The 25,640-nt window shown below is 44.7% G+C and overlaps 1 protein-coding gene across 2 annotated transcripts in view; it reads left to right on the forward strand.

The window, feature by feature from the left end:
* Window positions 1-25,640, forward strand: part of PFKL (phosphofructokinase, liver type) — a 184,693-nt gene that overhangs the window by 47,269 nt on the left and 111,784 nt on the right. For both annotated transcript variants that reach the window (XM_068244841.1, XM_068244842.1), the window contains exons 3-5: window positions 11,481-11,558; window positions 20,227-20,416; window positions 24,347-24,512. In XM_068244841.1, the coding sequence (XP_068100942.1) occupies window positions 11,481-11,558; window positions 20,227-20,416; window positions 24,347-24,512 (434 nt within the window). The remainder of the gene's footprint in view (window positions 1-11,480; window positions 11,559-20,226; window positions 20,417-24,346; window positions 24,513-25,640) is intronic.

Consider the following 25,640-nt stretch of genomic DNA (forward strand, 5'->3'; position numbering starts at 1 on the left):
AGTCTTTTTGCTGTCACACGCGGGAGGGGGGAGGAGAACGGGGGGATGTGCGGGCATAGCTGCTGTCATTCGTGGGGGGGGGGGCGTGCATAGCTGCTGTCATTCATGGGGGGGAGTGTGCATAGCTGCTGTCACTCGCGGGGGAGGATTGTGTGCGATCTCGCTGTCAGTTGGGGTGGGGGGAGCCGTGCGTGCGATTGCGATGTCAGTCGTTTTACGGCCGATTGCGATGTCAGTCGTTTTTCGGGCCGATTGCGATGTCAGTCGTTTTGCGGGCGATTGCGATGTCAGTCGTTTTGCGCCGATTGCGGGCAGAGCTGCTGACACTAGCAGGGGGGTGGAGGTGCGGGCAGAACTGCTGTCACTCGCGGGGGGGAGGGGGGGCTGGGGGGTGCAGGCATAGCTGCTGACACTGCGATTGCGATGTCAGTCGTATTGCGGCCGATTGCGATGTTAGTCGTTTTGCGGCCGATTGTGATAGTCTTTTTGCTGTCACACGCGGGAGGGGGGAGGAGAACGGGGGGATGTGCGGGCATAGCTGCTGTCATTCGTGGGGGGGGGGGCGTGCATAGCTGCTGTCATTCATGGGGGGGAGTGTGCATAGCTGCTGTCACTCGCGGGGGGGGGGGTTATGGTGCGGGCAGAGCTGCTGTCGCTCGCGGTGGGGGGTATGGTGCGGGCAGAGCTGCTGTCACACGCACGCGCGCTTGCTTGCTGTCACTCGCGGGGGGGGGCATGCGGGCGTAGCGGCTGTCACTCGCGGGGGAGAGGTGGGATAGCGGTATGTGTGGGCAGAGCTGCTGTCGCTCGCGGGGGGGGGGGGGCGCGGGGGTTGTGCAGGCATAGCTGCTGTCACTCGTGGGGCAGGGGGGGTATATGGTGCGGGCAGAGCTGCTGTCACTCGCTTTGGCATGGTGCGGGCAGAGCTGCTGTCACTCGTGGGGGGGGGGAGTGCGGGCGGGCGGGCATAGCTGCTGTCACTCGCTGGGGAGGATGGAGGCATAGCTGCTTTCACTTGGGGGGGGGGGGGTTATGGTGCGGGCATAGCTGCTGTCTCTCGCGGGGGGGGAGGGGGGGGAGTGCGGGCATAGCTGCTGTCACTGGCAGAGCTCGATCTGAGGGGCTCTCACAACAGGGAGGGGAAACCAGGAAGGACGATAGGAAGCAGCCAATCAGGCTGCAGTAAAGATTTGGAGGAGGGATAGGGAATTGAATGGGAGGATCTTGCCAGATCAATTATTTCCAGCATGTCTGATCTGATTTCTGATCGATTTTTCCATAGAAGTAAATGGAAAATCGATCGGGAAATCAGATTGGACATGCTGGAAACAATTGATCTGGCAAGAAATCTGCCAGAAAATCTCATTATGTGTATTAACCCCCCTGGCGGTATGAAAAATTCTGCCAGGGGGCAGCGCAGCAGTTTTTTTTATTTTTATTTTTTTTTAAATCCTGTAACGAGCCCAGGGCTCGCTACATGATAGCCGCTGCTCAGCGGCATCCCCCCGCCCGCTTCGATCAGGAAATCCCGTTCAAAGAACGGGATTTCCTGGAGGGCTTCCCCCTTCGCCATGGCGACGGGGCGGGATGACGTCAGCGACGTCATTGGGAGTCCCGATCCACCCCTCGGCACAGTGTGGAACATCTTATATTTTTTAATAATACTTTGAACTGTATCCACAGGAACTGGAAAACATTTAAAAATGGCCTTGTAGCCCTTCCTGACTTGTCAGCAGCCACAATGCACAGCCGCAGGTCCTAAATGAGCTCCTTTGTCTTAGCCATGACTGTCCACAAACCAACTGCAGATAGCTTCTTTTTCACCTGTTGAGTTGATTAAAACAGCTGTTCCCAATTAATCAGGGTAATTAGGATGCTTTAAACAGATTGGACTATTTGGAATGGTATAGAACTTTGGATTTTCCCACAGACTGTGACAGTTTGTGAAGGGTATGAATAATTTTGGACTGGACACTTTTTGCTCAAATTTAAATAAAAACAGAGTTTTCCCCCCACAATAATGCCTTTTGTACATCGTCTTATTATCTTTTGGGAGTCACCTATGTCATTTCCCATCAACAAATTACTTGCTGGTTGAATAAAAGTAACTAAGTCAAAATTTGCCAGGGGTATGAATAATTATGGGTAGCACTGTATATACTTTGTACAGTGCTGTGGAAGATGTTGGCGCTACATAGGTATTAAACAAGTATACATACTTACACATATTTTACATTTTACAATTCTTTTCAACAGTGAACCATTTTGTAATGCACTTGACCAGGATCACTGGTAAAGTGTTATATACATTCATTACAATAATGGTTAAAGGAAAAAGGCTTTATTTTAATTAAATAGCAATGTATCTAGCAACCACTTTTTGTGCGAGTGTGTATAAAATGTCAGTCATGAATTTGTAAAACCATAAAATGAATAAATGAATCAAATCAGTGTAATTACGGCAAATGGACTTCTTATTAACCTGATCCTCTTAGGCTGGGTACACACTGCACATAAAAATGCTCTTACTATTGCGCTGACTTAAGTCATACATGCGGTGTTCAAATAAACAATGGTGGTGCGCTTCTATATAAATTAAAACAATATGCAAACAATATGCAGTGCACTAGACCAAGGCTTTTCAACCTGTGGTACGCGTACCACCGGTGGTACTTTGCTGTTGGCCAGGTGGTACACACAAGGTTTGCCTGCCACTTTATTGCCCGCATGCCACTTGTCCTGCCCTGCCTCCACAAAGTTTGGCTCCTCCTCCCTCGCTCCTTGCTTTTCTGCTCTGCAGCATACTTCAGACCTCAGATCAGTGGGGAAGAGACAGACAGGCAAATGGTGCACAGTAATGGTGCAGATACAGAAAGGGACATCACTGCTCACTTTCTGTACTTGAAGTATACGTGCCGTCACTGTGCACCGCTTGCCTGACTGTCACTTCTCTGTGGCTGGCTTACCAATGATCTGAGGTGTGAACTATTCCGCAGAGCAGCACAGCAAGGAGTGAGCAAGGGGGAGCCGAACTTTGTGGTGAGTCACTGCCTAGCTCTCAGCTCTCTGATGGTGGGACTAGGCTACCTATAATTATGCAGGGGGGGGGGGGGGGGAGCGAGCACTGTAATAACAGTGCAGGAGATTTGGGCGCAGCTGGCGCCATCATAGGCCGAAATAGGAATTACGGCTATAGCGACGCACAGTCAGTAACTTCGGCGCCATCAGAAGACAGAGCTGAAGTTGCTTTTAAAACACTGCAATTCGGCTTCCAGCAATTGCCGTATACCAGCTGTATCCTGCACCCCAGTCTCCCGGCGGGCAGTTCATATGTATGCGGGGGAGGGGAAAGAGAGGAACTTGCAAGACTAACTATATTGGCAATTTACCTACAGATTGCCAATACTGACAATATGTAGGCTTGCAATCTAATTGTAGTCGTTTTCCCCACCAATGCCTCCTACTTTTCCCCTCCCATATGCCCTCTTCTTTTATTAAAGTGTACCTGTAAGAAAAAAAGTGCCCCGAGGGGTAAACCTCAGGGAAGGGGAGGCCTTTGTATCCTAAAGAGGTTTCCCCCTTCCTCCACAGTAGAAGGGATCCAGTTCTGGGAGCCCCAAAGTTCTCCTTGTCGGTGTGTGCGCATGCGCAGTATTTGTTTTCCTTGACTGCAGTGCTTGAGTTTAGGTCTTCTTTAAAGAGGTTCTGTGGGATTCTAAAAATCAATGAAACAAGCTGACACTTATCTGGGGCTTCTATCGGCCCCCTGCAGCTGTAATGTCACGCGCCGTCCTCCTACGATGCTCCGTTTCCCGCCGCCGGTCCTGGTTTAATATTCGTCTAAGCAGACGAATAATGTTAGCTCCTGCTCGCGTCATCTGGAGCTTACTGCACAGCAGCAGTGTAATAACTTGTGTGATTACACTGGGACCGGCAGCGGGGAACGGAGCATCGGAAGAGGACGGCGTGGGACATTACCGCTGCAGGGGGGGCGATAGAAGCCCCAGGTAAGTGTCAGCTTGTTTGATTCTTAGGCTGCAAAATAACTCCTTTTAAGTGAGAAGAATACGGTGGCTGCTATATTAATTTCATTTTAAACTATATACGTTGACTGGCAGCCCTGCTGATCTATGTCTCTGCAGAAGTGTCTGAATCACACCAGAAACAAGCATGCAGCTAACCTTGTCAGATCTGACAATAATGTCAGAAACACCTGATCTGCATGTGCTTGTTCAGGAGCTGTGGCTAAAAGTATTAGAGGCAGAGGATCAGCATGATAGCCAGGTAACTGGCATTGCGTAAAAGGAAATAAATATGGCAGCCTCAATATGCCTCTTACTTAATTTCTCCTTCAACTACTCACTTTTTTCACTGTAGTGGTCCTTTAAACAGTTGAAATTTGACAGTTGGAAAATGACAGCTTAAATAAGACAGGTAGAAAAGGGCAGTTGCAATTTGGCAGTTGAAAAATAGCAGTTGGAAAATGACAGTTTGCAAATGGCAGTTAAAATTTGACAGTTGGAAAATGGCAGTTGGAAAATGGCAGTTAAAATTTGACAGTTGGAAAATGGCAGTTGGAAAATGGCAGTTAAAATTTGACAGTTGGAAAATGGCAGTTAAAATTTGACAGTTGGAAAATGGCAGTTGGAAAATGGCAGTTACAATTTGACAGTTGGAAAATGGCAGTTGGAAAATGACAGTTGGAAAATGGCAGTTGGAAAATGGCAGTTAAAATTTGACAGTTGGAAAATGGCAGTTGAAAAAATGGCAGTTAAAAGTCCAACTGCCATTTTCCAACTGTCAAATTTTAACTGCCATTTTCCAACTGTCATTTTCCAACAGCCAAATTTCAACTGTTTTTCGACTGCCATTATCTTCCAACTGTCATTTTTTTAACTTCCATTTTTCGACTAGCCTTTTCCAATTGTTTCCTTCTTCCTTTCCTATTTTATTTATTTCGCGAACACATGCCTTGAGATCCTCAATGTTGAATGTTGATTTGCCACCTCATTTTGTGTTTTGAAGGCTAGATTTGCATCACGATTTGCACAATTTAAAACTGGCTATCTCTAACAGTGACAGGTGTCAGATATGGTGGCTGGATAGTGTAATGGTTAAGAGCTCTGCCTCTGATGTAGGAGACCTGGGTTCAAATCTTGGCTCTTGCTATTCAGTAAGCTAGCACCTATTCCATAAGGAGTTCTTTGGGCAAGACTCCCTAACACTGCTACTGCCTACTGAGTGTGCTCTAGTGGCTGCCTCGCAAGCACTTTGAGACAGGAGAAAAGCGCTATACAAAAAAAGGAATTATTATATGGATAACTGCAGGGCAGTTTCTAGGCTAAATTGCACCCAGGGTGAGTGTGTAAAAATTGTGCCCCCACTCCCCACATGGACTTGCGAACCCTTACTCTTTAGTGACAGCCACACAGCCACAGGTCACAAGTAGATCTGCCTACTTACTAGTGACCAGCCGCTCATCCAGGAGAAAGCAGGGACCAGAAGAACACACAGGCGAAGAGACTCTTCTATGGGCGCTGCACACTGACAGCCTGCAGTACCGCTACAGGACACCAGGTGTCATCACGCAGTGGTGACAGCCTGCAGTACCGCTACAGGACATCAGGTGTCATCATGCGGTGGTGACGTAAATAATGACTTGATGTCAGACGCAGGCAGCCCAGGAGGAGTCAAGGAAGGTGATCGCTCCGGTAATTTTCTTTCTTCTTCCATTTGGCTGCACTGCGCGTCACCAGCTCCCTAGCGGTTATGTCCTTCTGCCTGTGCCCCCCTTCTTCTACTTGCCGGTCTGTGCCCAGTGCGGTCGCCCTGCCCGCACTGCCCAAGAAACGGCCCTGGATAACTGTAGAGAGGGAGTGGGGAAAAAAGTCTATGTTGGCTTTTTATCTTCTTATCTTGCTCCCAGTCTAATGACCCATTTATTGTCTTCAACTGTCATAGTGGTTCTCTTTCCAGGCTAGCACTTATAGCCACCTTTGAAACTTGTCCACACATTCTCTACCTTAGTGTTGGTACTGGTGTTCCTCCACGATGGTGACCGTCTCTTTCTTGGGCTACTTCAAATGTATTTATTTATTGTGTATTATGGTGATTTATTGTTGCGGAGTTGTTTTTCAGATTAACTTGCACTGTTTTATTCTTGATAAAGAGGTACTTTGTTGCTTTGGAATTTTGGATTATCTTAATTACAGATCTTTCTGTACCAATTTTTTGGAGTGCCAACCATTTACTTCTCTTTACAAAAATATATGGCACGTGTTTTGCTCTGCATGGCAGTATTAATTGAAATGAGGAAGCACTGTGTTGGCACAGAGATGCATGCAGCAGTTTGTCAGAACACAACACAGCACAGCACATGAGTCTGTAAAGCCTCATCTACACGTGTAGATGAGGCGGCGATCCGGCGGCTCGATTAGCCGCCGGATCGCCTCTTCCGCGTGCGCCGGAATCAATACCTGCTTGATTTCCGCTCGTCCCCGCCAGCGCCGCTTATCTTCCCCTCGATTCCCTGCCATTGTCCCCTCGCGGGGAGCGAGCAGGGAATCGGCGGTGGGGAGATCCGTCCTGTCAGATCTTATCAATCGAGCCGCATCAGCGGCTCGATTGATAAGGAACATTGCCGCCACATCTACGCGTGTAGATGAGGCTTTACACATTACTGAAATAAGCTCAGCAATGCAGCAGTACATCCTGACCTTCACGGTTGTTATCAAATTACCATTTTAAAGGACCACTATAGTGAAAAAGTAAGCAGTTAAAATCTTTCAGAACCAACATGTTTTTGACTAGTCGAGTTCCTCATTGGGGATACAAAGGGTTTTCTTTGTTTTTTAAAATAATTTCCTAAATGGCAGTTGCTAAGTCTAACTGCCAAAATAGGACCAGCCAGCGTCCGTACTCGCACACTATTTAGGCAGTCAGACTTAACAATGGCCGTTCAGCAAATGCTTTTGAAAACAAAGGGAAACCCTGAGACTCCATCATGAGGCGATGGACTAGTCCAAAACCTGTTGGTTCTGTCAGCTTTTGAAGCGGACCTAAACTGAGAGCTTCTTCTCTGCTCTAAGGAGATAAGCAACAGCATCATAACTTTAAAGAAAAACATTTCTTTGTTACAACTTGCAGGAATCTTACAAAAACCCTGCAGTGTTTACTTTCTGGTGTCCTAGGAACACAAAAGGGTTAACCTCCTGTGTTTACATATTAGCCCAAACTATGGCATAGAGTGGCACAGCTGCCAACCCTAACTTACACTTGCCTTTTACTTGTTGGTAAGGCCTAATTAGACAGGCTAATCTCTCTAGACCAGGGCTTTGCACCTGTGGTACGCTTGCCACCGGTGGTACTTTGCTGTTGGCCAGGTGGTACACACCAGATTTGCCTGCCACTTTTTTTGTCCACCTGCCACTTGTCCTGGTCCTGTCCTGCCTCCACAAAGTTTGGCTTCCCCTCCCTCGCTCCTTGCTGTGCTTCTCTGCAGCATACTTCAGACCTCAGATTAGTGTGGAGGAGACAGCCAGGCCAACGGTGCACAGTGATGGCGCAGATACAGAAAGTAACATCACTGCTTATTTGAAGTATACACGCCGTCACTGTGTACCGCTTGCCTGGCTGTCTCTTCTCTGCGGCTGGCTTACCAATGATCTGAGGTGTGAACAATTCCACAGGGCAGAACAGCAAGGAGTGAGCAAGGGGGGAGCCGAACTTTGTGGTGAGTCAATGCCTAGCTGTCAGGTGGTGGGGCCTGGCTACCTATAATTAAGCGCGTGGGGGGGGGGGGGGGACTTGTATGGCTACCTGTATTGGCAGTCTACCTCTAGATTGCCAATACTGACAATATGTAGGCTTGCAATCTAATTGTAGTTTTTTTCCCCACCAATGCCTCCTACTTTTCCCCTCCCAAATGCCTTTTTTCTTAAAGTGTACCTTGTAAGAAAAAAGTGCCTCAGGGTACTTACCTCAGGGAAGGGGAGGCCTTTGCATCCTAAAGAGGTTTCCCCCTTCCTCCACAGTAGATGGGATCCAGTGCTGGGAGCCCCAAAGTTCTCCTCATCGGTGTGCGCATGCACAGTAGCTGCTCTCCGTTAAGGCGCCAGCAGAAACAACCAAGCCCGACTGCATCCAATCTACTGTGCAGGCACACTGGTGGTACTTGAAAGTTTTCAGGCAATAAAAGTGGTACAATTAGTGGAAAGGTAGAAAAGCCCTGCACTAGACAATGAGATTACTATGTCACAGCCATGGTGTAAAAGAGCCTGCATGGCACACTTAAACTTATCTCTGTAGCAGGTACACTCCTTTAGGCCTTAGCATGATACCACAACTTGATATCACCCAGTAAGAAGGGGCACTAACCCTTTTTCTAGCCCCTCTATTAGATAGGGTCAACATTGCTTTGGAGTCATCTAGGTCGCCCATATTTTATCCAGATATCACGGTTGGTTCTCCTGCTTGAATATGCCTCATGAACCAAATCACCTCAGAAAAAACAGTCGAGTCACCATAGCCTAAAATGATATAACATAAGGTAAGATTGCACACTCCTATGTAACTGGAGTAACATAGCACCCACAGTTTAAACAGGTTCTACCCTGAGTGATGGCCTCCTGGCTGGTTAGGAACAGTGCTGCACGTCTACTCGGCCCAGAACCAAGTTCCACCCTTTACCACTACGAACCGCCATGTCCACACCCTCCACTTTACTAGTTGCGTCGCTCTCACGACTCATCGGGAGCGTGGGCTAGGCAGCGCCATGTTAGTATGTTATATTGCATTTCCAGAACCTACTACTTTCGGAGATGTGATTATAAAATTCTAACGTGGACTTCTTTTTAGTGCACTCTTTTGCATAAAAATGTTCTGTGTATCAGAACAGAAGGAATGCTGTTTGTTCCATTCTGACAAGTGGAGCCCTGTTTGGGACCTGAACAATTTTTCCAGATTGGGCACATGACGTGGATGGTGATGAGGTCGAGGGAATCAGTGCTAGCCTATGAGAATGGAGATTGTCCTTTCTCACTAGGCTTCTTGCCGCACACATTCGCCTATCTCCATCCATTCAGGTCCTCCACCACTGCTGCTGCTATCCATTCGGGTCCCAGCATGGAAGAAATGCTTGTATACCGACCACAGCCCCATCATGCTCTCACCCTTTTTAGGCCTCGTTCACATTACATGGGTTGCCGTCTGTATTTCGGCAACACGTGCAGGAGGCAGACACGCATGAACATCAGAAGTGCGTAAACTGCACTGTCTGATGTTCACACTACATGGGTTCCATACCAGTGCGGTGCGTGAACGCATGCTGTGCTGCATGCATTTTTTAGAAAAATGCGTTGCTGGCCCATTCACTACAGTGAATGGGATCAGCCACGCAACTCATAAAAACGCAGATGGCGTGCAATCGTACGCATTACATTTGATTCGCACGGCCATCTGCTTGTAATAATGTGAACGAGGCCTTAGTGTTTTTGATTTTGTTACACGTTTATTCGTGTTAATTATGTCACTGTTATTACCAATTCTGTACTTTGTACAGATTCTGTATTTTTTTATACTGGTGTTTATCATTGTCTGTATTATTCTGTACCCAATGTTTGTTTTTTACCTTGTACAGCGCCACAGAATATGTTTGCGCTTTATAGTTCAATATTTTTTTAAGTGTTTTAATTTGAAGTGCAACTTTTTTTTTAAATGGGGTGGGGGGTTACATAATGGATAATTACACACATGTGACACTGGCTGATGCTATTTACAATAAGCAGCAAGTCTGTAGTAATGCAAAACTTTATTTTGATAAATTTGACATGTAGATGATTATTTTTTCCAACTTTACTGCTTTAAAATGTTACCCTGTTCTAGTACAAAATGGCTTGTATAATGATATATCATTTTCTAACAGAACACTACAAAGGTATCTGGCAGCTTAGTTTGTGGCTGTTACAACTTTTTTTTCCAGAAAACTTGCTTTAACCACTTTCAAACCACAGGTCTTTTTCCCTTCAAAACCAGAAAAATTTTGACATCACATTCCTCCCATTCATTCGCCAATATCGCTACTTATCACACTGAAATGATCAATGTATTTTTTGCGGGGCAAACTAGGCTTTCTTTGGGCAGCATTTTTTGCTAAGAATTATTTTATTATTTTATTGTATATGCATTTTACAGGGATTCAGCAATTATAGTTGAAAAATATGTGCTAGTATAGATAAAAAATGCATTTGCCCATTGGTCCCGGTTATTACAATGGTTAAATAGTACATGTATGTTGAGATTTTATTTAGAAATAAAGGTGTACTTTTTTCCATTTAGTGCTTTTTCTTTTTTTTTTTATACTATAACAATTATTACAAGCGTTTATAAAAATAACAGTAATAAACCCTCATGACATATTAAAAAGTCCATAAGTTAACTATGTATTTTTTTCAATGGTGTCATTTTTTTTTTTATTTTGTGTAAGGGGTTCAAAATGCATAATAATGCATGTAATTCTATATAGAGAAATGTGTGTGTGTGTGCATTTTTACTTTTTGGCCACAAGATTTTGCTACACTTAATTGCAGAGTACTGTAAATAGTACACAGGAACTATTAAGTGTAACGTTTTTGGTTACAGGTGGTGAATGAAATACCAGTGTCTCTCTGACGCAGGCTCGCATTCATCACAGGCACGGTGATCATGTTTGGGGACAACTGTTTCCCATTCACCGATCACGGAATGATGGGATTCTGATTAAAGCTAAAGATTGCGAACGGTGGTGGTAAGTAAACAATACGCATATATGTGTAGCAAAGATCCGGAAGTGGTTAAATCATGACATTATACAAATTGGTACTGAAGATGCCCAGAGTTCTGCTGTCTGTTTCTCTCAATGGTTCGCCTGTACATGAAATAAACCATTTTGCATCCCCTTGCGCCCCACTTGCTTTACTTAATTTGCTACAATGACACATTTATTCCACATGGAGGAGGGATCCTTTACATCCAGAGGAATGCTGGGTATGTGTACACATAGTAAGGAGTCACACTCCTCTAATGGCTAACACAGCCATACAATAACCAGAGCTGTTACAGGCATGTCTGCACTAATTAGAACTAATGAGAAACTATATTGTGAGCATTGTGTTGTGTGTGTGCATTTGAAAAGCGGATGCTTTAAATCATTCATTAGTGAAGGCCCAGTTGTTTATGTAGGTGTATATGATTTGCGCTATCACTGAACCTTCACTGTATCTGCCCTGCTCATTGTTATGATCAACAATTAAAGGCCAAAATCACTGAAGGGACCCAATGATGCATGTATATGTGCTTTGAGATTAGTTATGTGTAGCTGCTAATGGGGCTTGCTTTTATAGACCTGTTGCAAATCAAAGCGCTAATGCATGTTTTGAGTTCTGTACGTATTGAGCTGTTTGTAAATGTTTATTTTGTAAACGTCTCTTCTCTTTTTTTTAAAGGGGTATGAAGGATTAGTTGAAGGTGGAGATTGTATCAAACAAGCAGACTGGTTAAGTGTATCGAATATAATCCAACTGGTAAGTTTAAATCAAAAACTGTACATTTTCCAAGAACCAGTTCATTAATCTTTGTTTCCTGTCATTGGAATTCGAAGCATATTGCATGGCAGCACATTGTTATGCAGTGTCAGCTCCGTGTTACTTCGACATGGCCGTGTGTTGTACTACACAAAATGCAGCACCCACTAAAGAGAAAAGTGTGTCATGACAAATGGTCTCTGTGCCCTGAGACTCTGCAATCCAAACAAGGTGTAGTTGGCAGCACTGTATTAAAAAAGCTCTTAATTGAAGCGCAAATCTCCATGTAACAAAGTTCAGCAGCTGCAGATGACAGCATGCTGTTTTAGAAGTCATGTTTCAAAGCCTTATAGCTGCCACTTGCGGTAAATGGTAGCTATACAGCTTTGTAAAAGGACTTTTCTGAAACTGCAGGCTGTCTGCTGCAACTGTTATACTTTGTTACATGGAGATTGGAGCCTCCATAAAGAGCTCTTTTACTACATTGGTGCTGACTACACCTTGTTTACTGTGAGCACATGCTGTTAGAAAAAAATGTATAATAGTTTGTTGTATTTTTGGTGGTTTGCTGAGAAGGGCAAATTGTTCAGCAGCAGACCATGTGAACAAGCCCAAGGGATGGTTGTACGTAACATGAGGTGCTGGGCAAAAATTAATGTGGGGCCCCTTACATTTTCATACTGTACTGACCGTAAACTTGTGACCTCTACAATGTCTGACTTGTGGAGCCCTTAAAGGACCACTATCGCGAAAAAAGTATGCAGTTAAAAAATGTGACAGATGACAGGTTTTGGGCCAGTCCATCTTTTTAAGGGGGATTCTCAGGGCTTTCTTTGTTTTCAACAGCATTTCCTGAACAACAGTTGCAAAATTGAACTGACATAATAGTGTGCAAGTGATTAGGGAGGCCGGCTGGTATCTTGCTATTTTGGCAGTTAAACTGCTGTTCAGGAAATGCTGTTGAAAACAAAGAAAGCCCTGAGAATCCCCCTTAAAGAGAACCTGTACTGAGTAAAATTATTTAAAATAAACACATGAGGTAACTTCAAATGAACATTACATAGTCACCTTGCCATCAGTTGCTCTCAGAAGCTCACCATTTTCTTCTGACAATGATCCCTTCCAGTTCTGACAACATTTTGTCAGAACTAAAATATATCAGTTGCTGTCAGTTATATATCAGTTGCTGTCAGTTACAGCTGAGAGGAGAACTGATGTGTCCATGTTTGCCTATGGCTCAAGTGGGCAATGTTACAGTTTAACTGTGTGCTGACCAGGAAGCTGTTATGGGGTAATGGCTATTTTCAAAATGGAGGACGGAGAATTCCATTGATCACAGTGGGCCAACAGGACGCAAGAGAGGAAAAAGAGATTGAGGAGTAGACTACAAAGGAGGTAAGTATAACTTATGTATGTTATTTTAACTTTTAATTTTCAGTTCAGGTTTTCTTTAAGCTCAACACACCATACAATCTTGGTTGTACAGATTTACCAAATCTATGTAGTATAAGGGCCAACAGATTGAAAATACCTTGAATGATTGAATGGGGAAGCTCTTATACTACATGAAAGTGGTAAGATTGAACAACCAAGATTGTATGGTGTGTGTTGAGCCTTAAAAAGATGAACTGGCCCAAAACCTGTCATCTGTCACATTTTTTAACTGCCTACTTTTTTCTTTCACTTTTGTTTTATTGCAGAGAGAAATCAGAATAACACACATTTAGTAATAAACATGAATTCAGTATATCTAGAGGCATATATCGTATTGCTTAATCTATCATAGCTCTGCATTGATAATAACAGGATTAATAAAAACAGAACCCTATAAACAACATAACTTTTCAAGTAAAGAATAGTTTCCCTGTGTAAAAGGCACATTAAACAGACCTATATCCTGCGGAATAAGTAAAATGTTCAAAACGTATAAGACCCCGGTTATCCAGGATAAGAGATACCAAGAATAGTAGCATTAGACCAACAGTCCCAGTCAATATGAAATTTATAGATAGTGTCTTGTAAGGTATGATGCAGAAAGTCCATTGTTCTGACGCATTCCACTCTGTGCCGAATTTGTTCCAGAGGAATCACAGAATTCTTCCAGTTACGCACAATAGCCCACAAAATAGAACACAAAAATACAAAGTATATTCTCTTCCATTTCCTGGGAATACTCTCGTTTGGCATTAGCAAAATTACATGTTTAGCTTCTAAATGTATATTTAAAGATATCAGATTGCTCAGATCGTCTCAAAAAGCCTTCCAAATATTTTGAACCACAGGGCAATTCCAGAAAATGTGAGAAAATGAGCCCTCTTCTTGGCATCCCCTAAAACATCCAGAAGAGGCAGTAGGGAATATTTTGTGTATTTTTAAGGGAGTATTATACCATCTCGTGAAAAGCTTCAACGCAGTATCTCTAATCATGGGTGTTTTAGTCACAGTGATCATATTAAGGTTAATCTTAAGCCAGTCTGCATTATCTAAAGTAAGGTGCAACTCTCCCTCCCAATCCAACATCGCTTTAGTTTTTTGTGTTTGTGTAAGATTATTACATTGCTGGTAAATTAGGGAAATAATCCCTTTTTGGGTGGTTGGAGATAGATATGTTTTCATGGAATGTACAATGAAATCTGCCGTAAGGGCCGGTGTGTTTTTGGAAAAAACTTTTAATTTGAATGTATCTAAAATACTCAGAATAAGGGATGTTATAATTAAATCTCAGCAGAGAGAATGGAATGAATTTATCCGCCATCCAAAAGCGATTAGATGTGGTGAGCGCATTAGTGATCCACCAATAAAATTGGGAGGAATCTCGAAATGCTGGAGAAAAGTCTGGATGTCCGAGAAAGGAGAGTTTAGGAGGCTTATCTGAGCAAAGTTTCATAGCAACTTTATGTGAATGCCATAGAGAATAATTATTCCATACAATAAGATTTAAAGAACTTAAAGGTCTGGCAGAGTGTCGTTCTAAAGTCGGGACTGAAGCTAAATTAAAGGGTAGAACAGAATCTCTTTCAAATTGCACCCATGGGGTAGTAGGTTGCGGGTCATACCATGATAATATTTGTGCAAAACGTGTTGCAAGCAGATAGTACCATAAGTTGGGCATCCCAGCTCCTCCATGTGAGATAGGTCTATATAAATTGACATTTTTAAATCTAGCAGGCTTGTTGTTCCAAATAAATGTATTTAGTAGTTTCTGAAATTTATTAACCAGACTTCTACCCAGTCAAAGTTAGCCCTGTATAACTTGACCACTGAGGGAGGAAAATTTATGGGCATGGCCTGTGATTTTGCGACATTTACTGTTAAGCCAGATAGATCCCCAAAATGATTCAAAAGCTGAAAAACTATTGGCATAGATGTTATGGGCTGCGATAAAGAGTAGGGCATCATCAGCATATAGACTTATTTTAATTTCGTTCCCATTTTGAACATACCCTTTGATATCTGGGTTATGCTGGAAGGCTAGGGATAAAGGTTCTATGGCCATTGAAAATAATAAGGGTGATAAGGGGCACCCTTGCCTAGTTCCCCTACTAATTTGAATTGGTTTAGAAAGGACACCAGGAATTCTTAATTTAGTCTGTGGAGAGTTATACAGGGCTAAAATGCCATTCACAAATGACCCCATTATCCCCATTTTAGCGATGACTCTATGTAGATAAGGCCATAAGACTGAGTCAAAGGCCTTATGTAGGTCTAAGCTTAGCATCAAAAATCTTTCATTATTAATTTTAGCATCCTGAAGTATATTGCAAGCCAATCTAGTGTTGTCTATAGTTTGTCTTTGTGGGATAAACCCAGCTTGAGAGGGGGAAATTAAATCGGTGATTACTACTGATAGACGGTTGGCTAGGATCTTGGAGAAAAGTTTTGCATCGTTATTCATAAGTAACTGCCTACTTTTTTCGCGATAGTGGTCCTTTAAGGAGTTTGGAGGCTGGGGTAACTGCCCTATTTGATACTGTGAAAGCACTGGCCCAAACAAGCCCTTAACCATTTAGAGAAGTATTAGGGAGGTCTGGTAAGCTATAAACAAAGTAAATGTTGTCAGTTATAACAAGGAATAAACACTGGTGAACTGGTGTTAGCAGAGGCTGCAACTGTAGGAAAGGAAGGTTGCTTTGGTACTGGTGCCCACAGCATGGCTTCCGCCATGTGACATAGTATACCAGCTTTAGGTCATTAGAACTGGTGCAGAATGCAGATATTCTTCTTATGACTGACTGATAAGGTAAGGGATTTTGTGTGTATATGTAAATGGCATATACAGATTAAGGCTTCTTGCACATATAGCGTTACATATAACTCCTCTAACTCATCACAGTGGCCATTGAGCTTAATGAGACAGACCACAATGCCCGCAGCGCAAATGCGCAATGCAATGGAAATAGTCCAGGCAACGCAGAAGCTGCAACTTGTTGCCGGTTGGTAAGAGCGGTAGTGCGCAGCGCAGTACTCCATGGGAGGTGATGGCACCACAAACAACCTTTAAAGATTGGTGCTGCGCACAAGTGCGCATCGGGGGAGTTGCTGTGACATACTTCCTGTCAGGCAGTAAGAAAATCACTGAGCGGGGGCGGGGTCATGCAGATTTTCTTGTTGGGGCAATCTGCCATGGGGACCAATTTGCTTGCAGTGGTGTGATGCGCTGAGGTAGAGCTTTTCTGCAGTATGCAAATTGCACCACACATGTGTGCAACTGGCCTTAATAAACAAAAACATACTTGTTGTCTGTCTTTTGTTAGCTTTGGAATTCATGTTCGCAGGGGTCACACTTGTCTCTGTTTTCTACACTTTTCAGAAAACTGAAAGACAAGTGTGACCCCTGCCTTACAGCAGCTATTGTAATTTATATAGACACAGACAAATTGCACAAGATCTCAGGGTTTTTTTCTGAGCGCGAAATCTGCATACAAATCTGACCTAGCCCATTGATTAACATGAGCTCTTGGTTGAAATCCGTTTTTCTTTGCAGAAAATGCGCTCGAAAGCCGTCAAGTGTGACCCCTGCCTGATTTTTGTATTTACTCACACAAACCATGGTTCTCGGCCATTTTCTTCTTTCTTTTGTCTAATTTTTATTCAGCAGTAACATATACAGAATCCCACAGTCAATGCAATGTACAGTATACTATTTGAGCTTAAATTCTTCATATAGAGAATAAAGTAATTGACCACTGAAACCTTGCAAGTAACCTGGATCAACCCCTTTTTTTGGAAAGACCCAAAATTACATAATGGCCTGATGAGTGGAGCATTTTTTTTTTCTTGCCTCTAGCAACCAAAACTTCATTCTTTCATTTTTAAACAAACATTAAAAATGACATCTCAAAGCAAGGCAAACTTTTCAGTGAACAGTCATTCATACGTATACTGACTGAGGATGGCAATTGCAGATGTACAGTTTGTGTGATCACATTATAAAAGTCAAGATATTTGGGTTAACAGTCTCTCTATGGGGCTCCAGTGAGAGGTAGTGGAGCCTGGTCCCTCAGTCAACACAGAATGTTGAAGCACTTGTCAAGTCAGTTTTGATTACAGATCTGCTGCTCTCTCCCAACACATGTATGATGTAACAAAGGTTTTTTGGGGGTTTTTTGTCTTTTTTTTGTTTTGTTTTGTTTTTTAAGTGCAGCTGTGCGACCATAGCTGCCACATCCTTTTTCTGAATGACTAGAAGGGGCCTTGGACATTTTCTCCAGAGCCTGCCATCTAGATCTACATTCTTCCCCTATAGTAAGAAACACCTCAGGTTTTTTACGCTTCTCTTTTTCTATTCCCGGCGTTTGGGTGAGCGGTTCATTTTTGTGCTAAGCGGTTTTCTAAGCGTTTTTTCCAAGCAGTTTTGTAATTCACTCCCTGACGCAAGTCAGGAAATTAACGCTTTTACCCGGTAAAGAATAAATACAATGTATTTATTCTTAAAAACCGGGAATGCAATCGCTACACAAAGCGACTTTGTGAGCGTTTTGCGTTTTCCTCTACCTTACATTGAGGTGGAATCGCCTCAAAAATGGCCCATGCATCGCTTCTCTGAGCGGATCAGAAACGAACCGCTCAGATGTTAACTCTGTCATAGAGAATCATTGCACAAATGTTCTTGGGGCGATTTTGAAAAATCGCCCGTGTTTGAAAAAAGGGCAAAAACACCCTCACTGTGAACAAGCCCTAAGAGAGTCAGCAGCAAGCAGACGCGTATCTACCAGCATGCACATATGTCATTTGCCCTGGGCGCCCGCTTCTCCAGACAACTAGGGGCGCAGACTGACTATATCATTCAAAGTTATCACATGCGCCGTCAGTAGCAAGTGATCGGCACCTGATTTCCTCTATCACATCAGTTGTGTACAGCCACGCTAGAAACAGCCTCCTTGTATTTCCTGCAGAAGCCCCGCCCAGAATTCTCCGCCTTCTCCAGTCTGCTGTGTGAGTGAGATCAGATGTGCACAGCATGGCACTCAGTCTCTGCCCACAGCCGCAGCCTCCTCCTTGAGCCCGCCCACTGCACACCACAAAAGGAAACATCCTGTACTCGTAAGTTACTAGGTGTATGTAAATAGGATAGGATAGGGGGGGTTGTGTCTTGTAGTGCTGTGTGTGTGGTGTGGCTGGGACTTGTAGTGCTGTGTGTGTGGTGTGGCTGGGACTTGTAGTGCTGTGTGTGCGGTGTGGCTGGGACTTGTAGTGCTGCGTGTGCGGTGTGGCTGGGACTTGTAGTGCTGCGTGTGCGGTGTGGCTGGGACTCTTAGTGCTGCGTGTGCGGTGTGGCTGGGACTTGTAGTGCTGTGTGTGTGGTGTGTCTGGGACTTGTAGTGCTGTGTTTGTGTGTGGTGTAGCTGGGCTGGGACTCTTAGTGCTGTGTGTGCGGTGTGGCTGGGACTTGTAGTGCTGTGTGTGTGGTGTGTCTGGGACTTGTAGTGCTGTGTTTGTGTGTGGTGTAGCTGGGCTGGGACTCTTAGTGCTGTGTGTGCGGTGTGGCTGGGACTTGTAGTGCTGTGTGTGTGGTGTGACTGGGACTTGTAGTGCTGCGTGTGCGGTGTGGCTGGGACTTGTAGTGCTGTGTGTGTGGTGTGGCTGGGACTTGTAGTGCTGTGTGTGTGGTGTGTCTGGGACTTGTAGTGCTGTTTTTGTGTGTGGTGTAGCTGGGCTGGGACTCTTAGTGCTGTGTGTGCGGTGTGGCTGGGACTTGTAGTGCTGCGTGTGCGGTGTGGCTGGGACTTGTAGTGCTGCGTGTGCGGTGTGTCTGGGACTCTTAGTGCTGCGTGTGCGGTGTGGCTGGGACTTGTAGTGCTGTGTGTGTGGTGTGTCTGGGACTTGTAGTGCTGTGTTTGTGTGTGGTGTAGCTGGGCTGGGACTCTTAGTGCTGTGTGTGCGGTGTGGCTGGGACTTGTAGTGCTGTGTGTGCGGTGTGGCTGGGACTTGTAGTGCTGTGTGTGTGGTGTGGCTGGGACTTGTAGTGCTGCGTGTGCGGTGTGGCTGGGACTTGTAGTGCTGCGTGTGCGGTGTGGCTGGGACTCTTAGTGCTGTGTGTGCGGTGTGGCTGGGACTTGTAGTGCTGTGTGTGCGGTGTGGCTGGGACTTGTAGTGCTGCGTGTGCGGTGTGGCTGGGACTTGTAGTGCTGTGTGTGCGGTGTGGCTGGGACTTGTAGTGCTGTGTGTGGTGTGGCTGGGACTTGTAGTGCTGTGTGTGTGGTGTGGCTGGGACTTGTAGTGCTGCGTGTGCGGTGTGGCTGGGACTTGTAGTGCTGCGTGTGCAGTGTGGCTGGGACTTGTAGTGCTGTGTGTGTGGTGTGGCTGGGACTTGTAGTGCTGCGTGTGTGGTGTGGCTGGGACTTGTAGTGCTGCGTGTGTGGTGTGGCTGGGACTTGTAGTGCTGCGTGTGCGGTGTGGCTGGGACTTGTAGTGCTGTGTGTGCGGTGTGGCTGGGACTTGTAGTGCTGCGTGTGCGGTGTGGCTGGGACTTGTAGTGCTGTGTGTGTGGTGTGGCTGGGACTTGTAGTGCTGTGTGTGCGGTGTGGCTGGGACTTGTAGTGCTGCGTGTGCGGTGTGGCTGGGACTTGTAGTGCTGTGTGTGCGGTGTGGCTGGGACTTGTAGTGCTGTGTGTGCGGTGTGGCTGGGACTTGTAGTGCTGCGTGTGCGGTGTGGCTGGGACTTGTAGTGCTGCGTGTGTGGTGTGTCTGGGATCTGAAGTGCTGTGTTTGGGATCTGAAGTGCTGTGTGTGGTTTTCATTTGTCACTTGGGGGGGGGGGGGGAGGGAGGCCTCACACTACCTGCAATTGTCACTTGGGGAAGCTGCATTTATCACTTGAGGGCCTCAGTCAGGCCATGCACACCCTGCCCACTCCCACAACCCCTCCCCCCAATGACAAATACCTACCGAGTTAATGACTCCACCCGTCTGTAAAATAATTGTCTACGTTTTTTAACCTTTTGTCCAGGAAAAATTGCATCAAACCCCCGCCCCCCCCATTCCCAAAAGGGGCGCAATTTAATTGCTTGCCATGGGCGCCGTCATCCCTAGATACGCCTCTGGCAGCAAGTCAGCTAATTTAAATAGAAAGTTGTGGTAGAAATTTTAACTATTTTTTTTTATTTGTTGTACATTGTGTATTGATCATAATATAAATTACCGAAATGACATTGTTTGCCTGTTTCAGGGTGGCACCATTATTGGCAGTGCCAGATGTAAAGCGTTTATGACTCACGAAGGACGATTGGCTGCAGCTCATAACCTTGTACAACATGGTATTACTAACTTGTGTGTCATTGGTGGCGATGGAAGCTTGACTGGAGCAAATATCTTTCGAAAGGAATGGAGTACTCTGCTTCAGGAACTATTTAAAGAAGGTACAATAACTGTATGCTACATATCATTATATGGCCCTTATTCAATTCTCTTTTTCTCCAAGGTGATACTTTCACATCTTATCAATAAAATGCCCTTTAAGCCAACAGCAAGCAAGAAATTACTCTGAATAATTTTGACAGTACTTTTTTTTTCTATTTTTTGGAACTTTTTTAGTTGCAGAGTGCCGAAAAGTTATTTTAAACAGCAGATGAAAAATTATCTCCTAGGAATAAGGGCCCATGGCCCATATGCAATTCACTTTTTCACCTGAGTTATCTCCAAGGTGATATTTTTAAATTGGTCGATAAAATGCTTTTTAAGCCACCAGAAAGCAAGAAAATACTCAAAATAATTTTGATATCACTTTTTCATTTACATTTTTGTACTTTTTTAACCTCCTTAGCGGTAACCCCGTGTGTGACACGGGGTAAGCCGCCGGAGGGTGCCGCTCAGGCCCTGCTGGGCCGATTTTCAGAATTTTTTTTTTTGCTGGACGCAGCTAGCACTTTGCCAGCTGCGCCAGCACCCCGATCGCCGCCGCGCGCCCGATCGCCGCTATCCGGTGCGGCGCGCGGCCCCCCCCACCCCTCCCCCAGACCCCTGCGCTGCCTGGCCAATCAGTGCCAGGCAGCGACAAGGGGTGGATCGGGTCTCCCAATGACGTCCCGACGCCGCTGACGTCGGTGACGTCATGTCGCCATGGCGACGGGGGGAAGCCCTCCAGGAAATCCCGTTCTTTGAACGGGATTTCCTGATCGCCTATCGCCGGAGGCGATCGGCGGGGCTGGGGGGATGCCGCTGAGCAGCGGCTATCATGTAGCGAGCCCTGGGCTCGCTACATGATTTAAAAAAAAAAAAATAAAAAAAAAAACTGCTGCGCTGCCCCCTGGCGGTATTTTTCATACCGCCAAGGGGGTTAATTGAAAAGTGCTGGAAAGTTATTTTAAATAGAAGGTGAAAAATTATCTCCTAGGTGAAAACTCAGGTGAAAAAGTGAATTGCATATGGGCCCATGTGTCTTCTTCAGTAAGATTGGCTGGAGATCATCAAGGAACATAAGTGATCCAGCAAATCAGCCCTACGTTAACATAAGAAAAATAACACTTTAGGGTCATATCAGACCATTTTGCGGTGTGACGGGTGAAGAGTTGCAAATGTTTGCTATCCAATAGCTGGATTATGTATACTCACCCAGGATCTCTAGCTCAGGAAAGTGTTTAGTAAACAAATCTCGATGTATACTATATTTTTTTTTGTCGAATTGCTAATGATTTCATGTTTGTTTTTTAATATTTCCCTTCTTGACCCCGGAATCCTTTTATGATCCAAACTAGTGATGAGCAGGAAATATAAACATTCTAATTTCCTCCCAAAATTAGACACTTAAATCCAGCAACTGTTAATTAATTAGTTGGGGCTTGCTAATTAACTGGCAGCTAAAGGCTTTGATTGGCTAAATGTAATGTCCTGCCTGGCCACTTAGCCACTATGAATATGTGACACTGTTGTCATAGTTGTACTGAATTAATTTCAAGGTTAACATGGGCTCTAATGCAAACAAAACACAAAGAAAAACAATGGAAAAAAGACAATAAAAACAAATGCATCTTTGGTGCCGGTTGCTGGACTTTGCAGACAATTGTTGGTGAACCCTCTCGTAATTATACAGTACAGAGAAATTTGTCAGATAGGGAAAATGTTTGCAAGTAGTAGTGGTGGCTGGTGTTGTACTTTATACTGGTTGAACTCGATGGACGTATGTCTTTTTTCAACCAAAAGAACTATGTAACTATGTAACCTGAAGGGGTGTGGTGCTGTTTCATGGATTCATTGGGCCAGATGTGCATTTGATTGCTTTGTCTCCTCTCTGGAATCAGCTGATGGTGGATCACTAAGGTTTGACCATGTGATCCCAAGAGTAGGAAGTAGTAGATGCTATGCTAAATCTCCTAGGATCCTTGCATTACAATAGAGTTGTTGCACAAAGCTGTATTATGCTGCAATGTCTGGTATTACGCGCAGGTTCATGCACACATTTTAACCACTTGATGACCCACCCTTTACCCCCCCCCTTAAGGACCAGCGCTGTTTTGAGTGATCTGTGCTGGGTGGGCTGTGCAGCCCCCAGCACAGATCAGGTTGCAGGCAGAGAGATCAGATTGCCCCCCTTTTTTCCCCCCTATGGGGATGATGTGCAGGGGGGGTCTGATCTCTCCTGCCTGCGTGTGGCTGGCGGGGGGGGGGGGCACCTTAAAGCCCCCCTCCGCGGCGAAATCCTCCCCCTCCCTCTCCTACCTGGCCCCCCCCGGCGATCGAGGCTGCACAGGACGCTATCCGTCCCGTGCAGCCAGTGACGGGACGTCCCCTGTCACATGGCGGCGATCCCCGGCCGCTGATTGGCCGGGGATCGCCGATCTGCCTTACGGCGCTGCTGCGCAGCAGCGCCGTACAATGTAAACAAAGCGGATTATTTCCGCTTGTGTTTACATTTAGCCTGCGAGCCGTCATCGGCGGCCCGCAGGCTATTCACGGAGCCCCCCGCCGTGATTTGACAGGAAGCAGCCGCTCGCGCGAGCTTCCTAATTAATCAGCCTGCAGCTGGCGACGCAGTACTGCGTCGCTGGTCCTGCAGCTGCCACTTTGCCGATGCACGGTGTAAGCGTGCGGTCGGCAAGTGGTTAACACCCAATTCCTGTGGCTTTAATGCAAGGGGTACTATTTTTTGCATTGTGGCTAAGTAACAGTTTGCTGGAGTAACTAAAAGAGGGAAACCATAAAAAAATTACTGGGCATATATTTTTCATGAACTACCGGTAATGCGAATTGATCATTTGCTTGTAGCAGATATAATGCATACATTTATGCTAGTACTTAGAGAATTCATAAAATATTGCTTTAGTGCACAGTAGTGTACAAATGCTTTGTGTGCGTCACGCGTAAAACTCTGTGCAGCGTCTCTTGCTAACATTTATGTACAGTAGCTGTACTAACAGTTTTGTTTGTGAATCATCCCCATATCTACATGAGGAAGTGGGACTTGCATTTACAGGAATCTGATGCAGGGCAATTGTAAAAGAAGGCATATGTGTAGTGATGATGGGCAGATTCAACCAAGAGACAAATTTCTCTCTAATCGAATACACCGCAGGCTGATTCCCGATCCATTTCATGCTGAAATCGATCCGGAATCGGCCTTGGAATGCCATATCACCTGCCCAACGCTGTCCCCCTAATGTGCAGTGCCCTGTGCATTATACATTACCTGTCCATGGCTGCGCTTGTCCGCCGCTTGCTCCGGGCACATTTCTTGGCACATACACATGTGAGCACATGTGACGTCACGCGCCCACAACATTCCAGCAACCACGCGAGGGGCATGTTAGGACCAAGGACTGTGGTGGACACGGACAGGTAATGTATAGTGCACTGGGCACCAGGGGGTTGGGGAGGGCACATTAGGGGGGTTTCATTGTGTTCGTTCCCCCCAATATCACTCACCATACTGCTGCGCACCAAATCAAAGTCGGCACTTCATCTTGCTGCATGTCCGACTGATTTATGCAACAGATTTTGGCCCAAAATTGGTCGCATCGTTGATCGGGCATGCACTTGGTGGCACAGATTTTCATTGGATTATAATTATTTAATCAGATGGTTGATTGGCCGCCAAGTCACCTGATGTATGGCCACTTCAAGACCTCTGTTTGTTAATGAAACATGTTTGGACAGGTGTGCAGCTGCAGGCAAGCATAGCTGTAAAGTAGGGTCTTCAACTTCACAAATTAAGTTCCAAAGAGAATACTTGTAATTTACACTTGTTAACATGATTTCTCTATAAAACATTTCTGATATGTGCTGTAAATTTGGCAACATGTTTAATGTGTTTGGAATTTTGAGATGTAAATCTGATGTCAGTTAACATTTTTCAGGAAAGATAACTGAAGATGTGGCTGCAAAGTATTCTCATTTGAATATTGTTGGTCTTGTTGGCTCCATTGATAATGACTTCTGTGGTACAGACATGACCATTGGAACAGATTCAGCATTACACAGAATTATGGAAGTAATTGATGCAATTACTACTACTGCTCAGAGGTAAATAAGTGTTGTGTTTTTTTGTTTTTTTTTGGTTTTTTTTTTAGTCCTTTTTGTTAGAACTAAAGGCTAGCATATTCTATTAAATGTATGGCTGATTTTAAAATTGACTGTTTTTTTCCGAATTAAAATTTTGTATTACGTGTCATAAATTAGGTGTAAGTAGAAATCTGAACAAGCATTGATAGGACCATCCCCACAACTAGCTTGGAATTGCTTGTTGCTGTACAAAGCTATGTGGACATTGCTCGCACACTATCCCGACTCCACCGCAATCCCACTGCCCTAAATCCATAAAAGAATAGCATTTCCTAATTAAGCCCGAGTCAATATTTTGACCAAAAATTGATGAAGAAAGCCTTAGTTTTTAAAGGGTACCTGAAATCGCTATAGAAAGTTAGGGACCATTGGTGTGCTGAAACCTTTTTTTCCATATTTGACATTACTATTGAATATTGTTCGCGGCCACGCTCCCCGCACACTACAAGTAAGCTTGCACTGCTTAGGTGTGTGGACAACCTGCGCAGTAGCACGGAACCAATAATGCACATTTTTGTTCGCTACAGAAGTGATCTGCACTACTGGCTTTCTGTGCGGTTGTGCTAGTATACAGAGGGGTGTGCAGCCACACAGTGGAAGGGTCCTGAACATCTTCAATATACCGTAATTAAGTTGTGAATTGGTCTTGGTATATATGTAAATACGGGATTGGAGATGACTCAAACTGTGTGGAGTTTTACCTCCACATATGCATTAACTAAATTTACATGTATTTGAAGGGAAAAAAAAGACATAAAAAGAATGAGACTATTCATGCACTTTAAGGATCACAGCCAAGAGAGTCGCTAACTTTTTTCTTTTTTTTTTTTTTCCCCCTTTCCAAATTTTCAAAAGAAACTTTGTGTGCTGGTTGGATTATTATTATTATTATTATTATTATTATTTATTGTATTTATAAAGCGCCAACATATTACGCAGCGCTGGACCATAAATAGGGATACATACAATATTTAGGGGTGACATACAGCAAAATGACAATACCTGAATACAAGAAAGACCAGATCATGCAGCACAGTATGAGTACAAGGTAATGGTTAGTCACTGGAGGGGAGCATGGAGATTAGGCAA

The sequence above is a fragment of the Hyperolius riggenbachi genome, chromosome 7, assembly GCF_040937935.1.
Source record: "Hyperolius riggenbachi isolate aHypRig1 chromosome 7, aHypRig1.pri, whole genome shotgun sequence".
NCBI classification, from domain to species: domain Eukaryota; kingdom Metazoa; phylum Chordata; class Amphibia; order Anura; family Hyperoliidae; genus Hyperolius; species Hyperolius riggenbachi.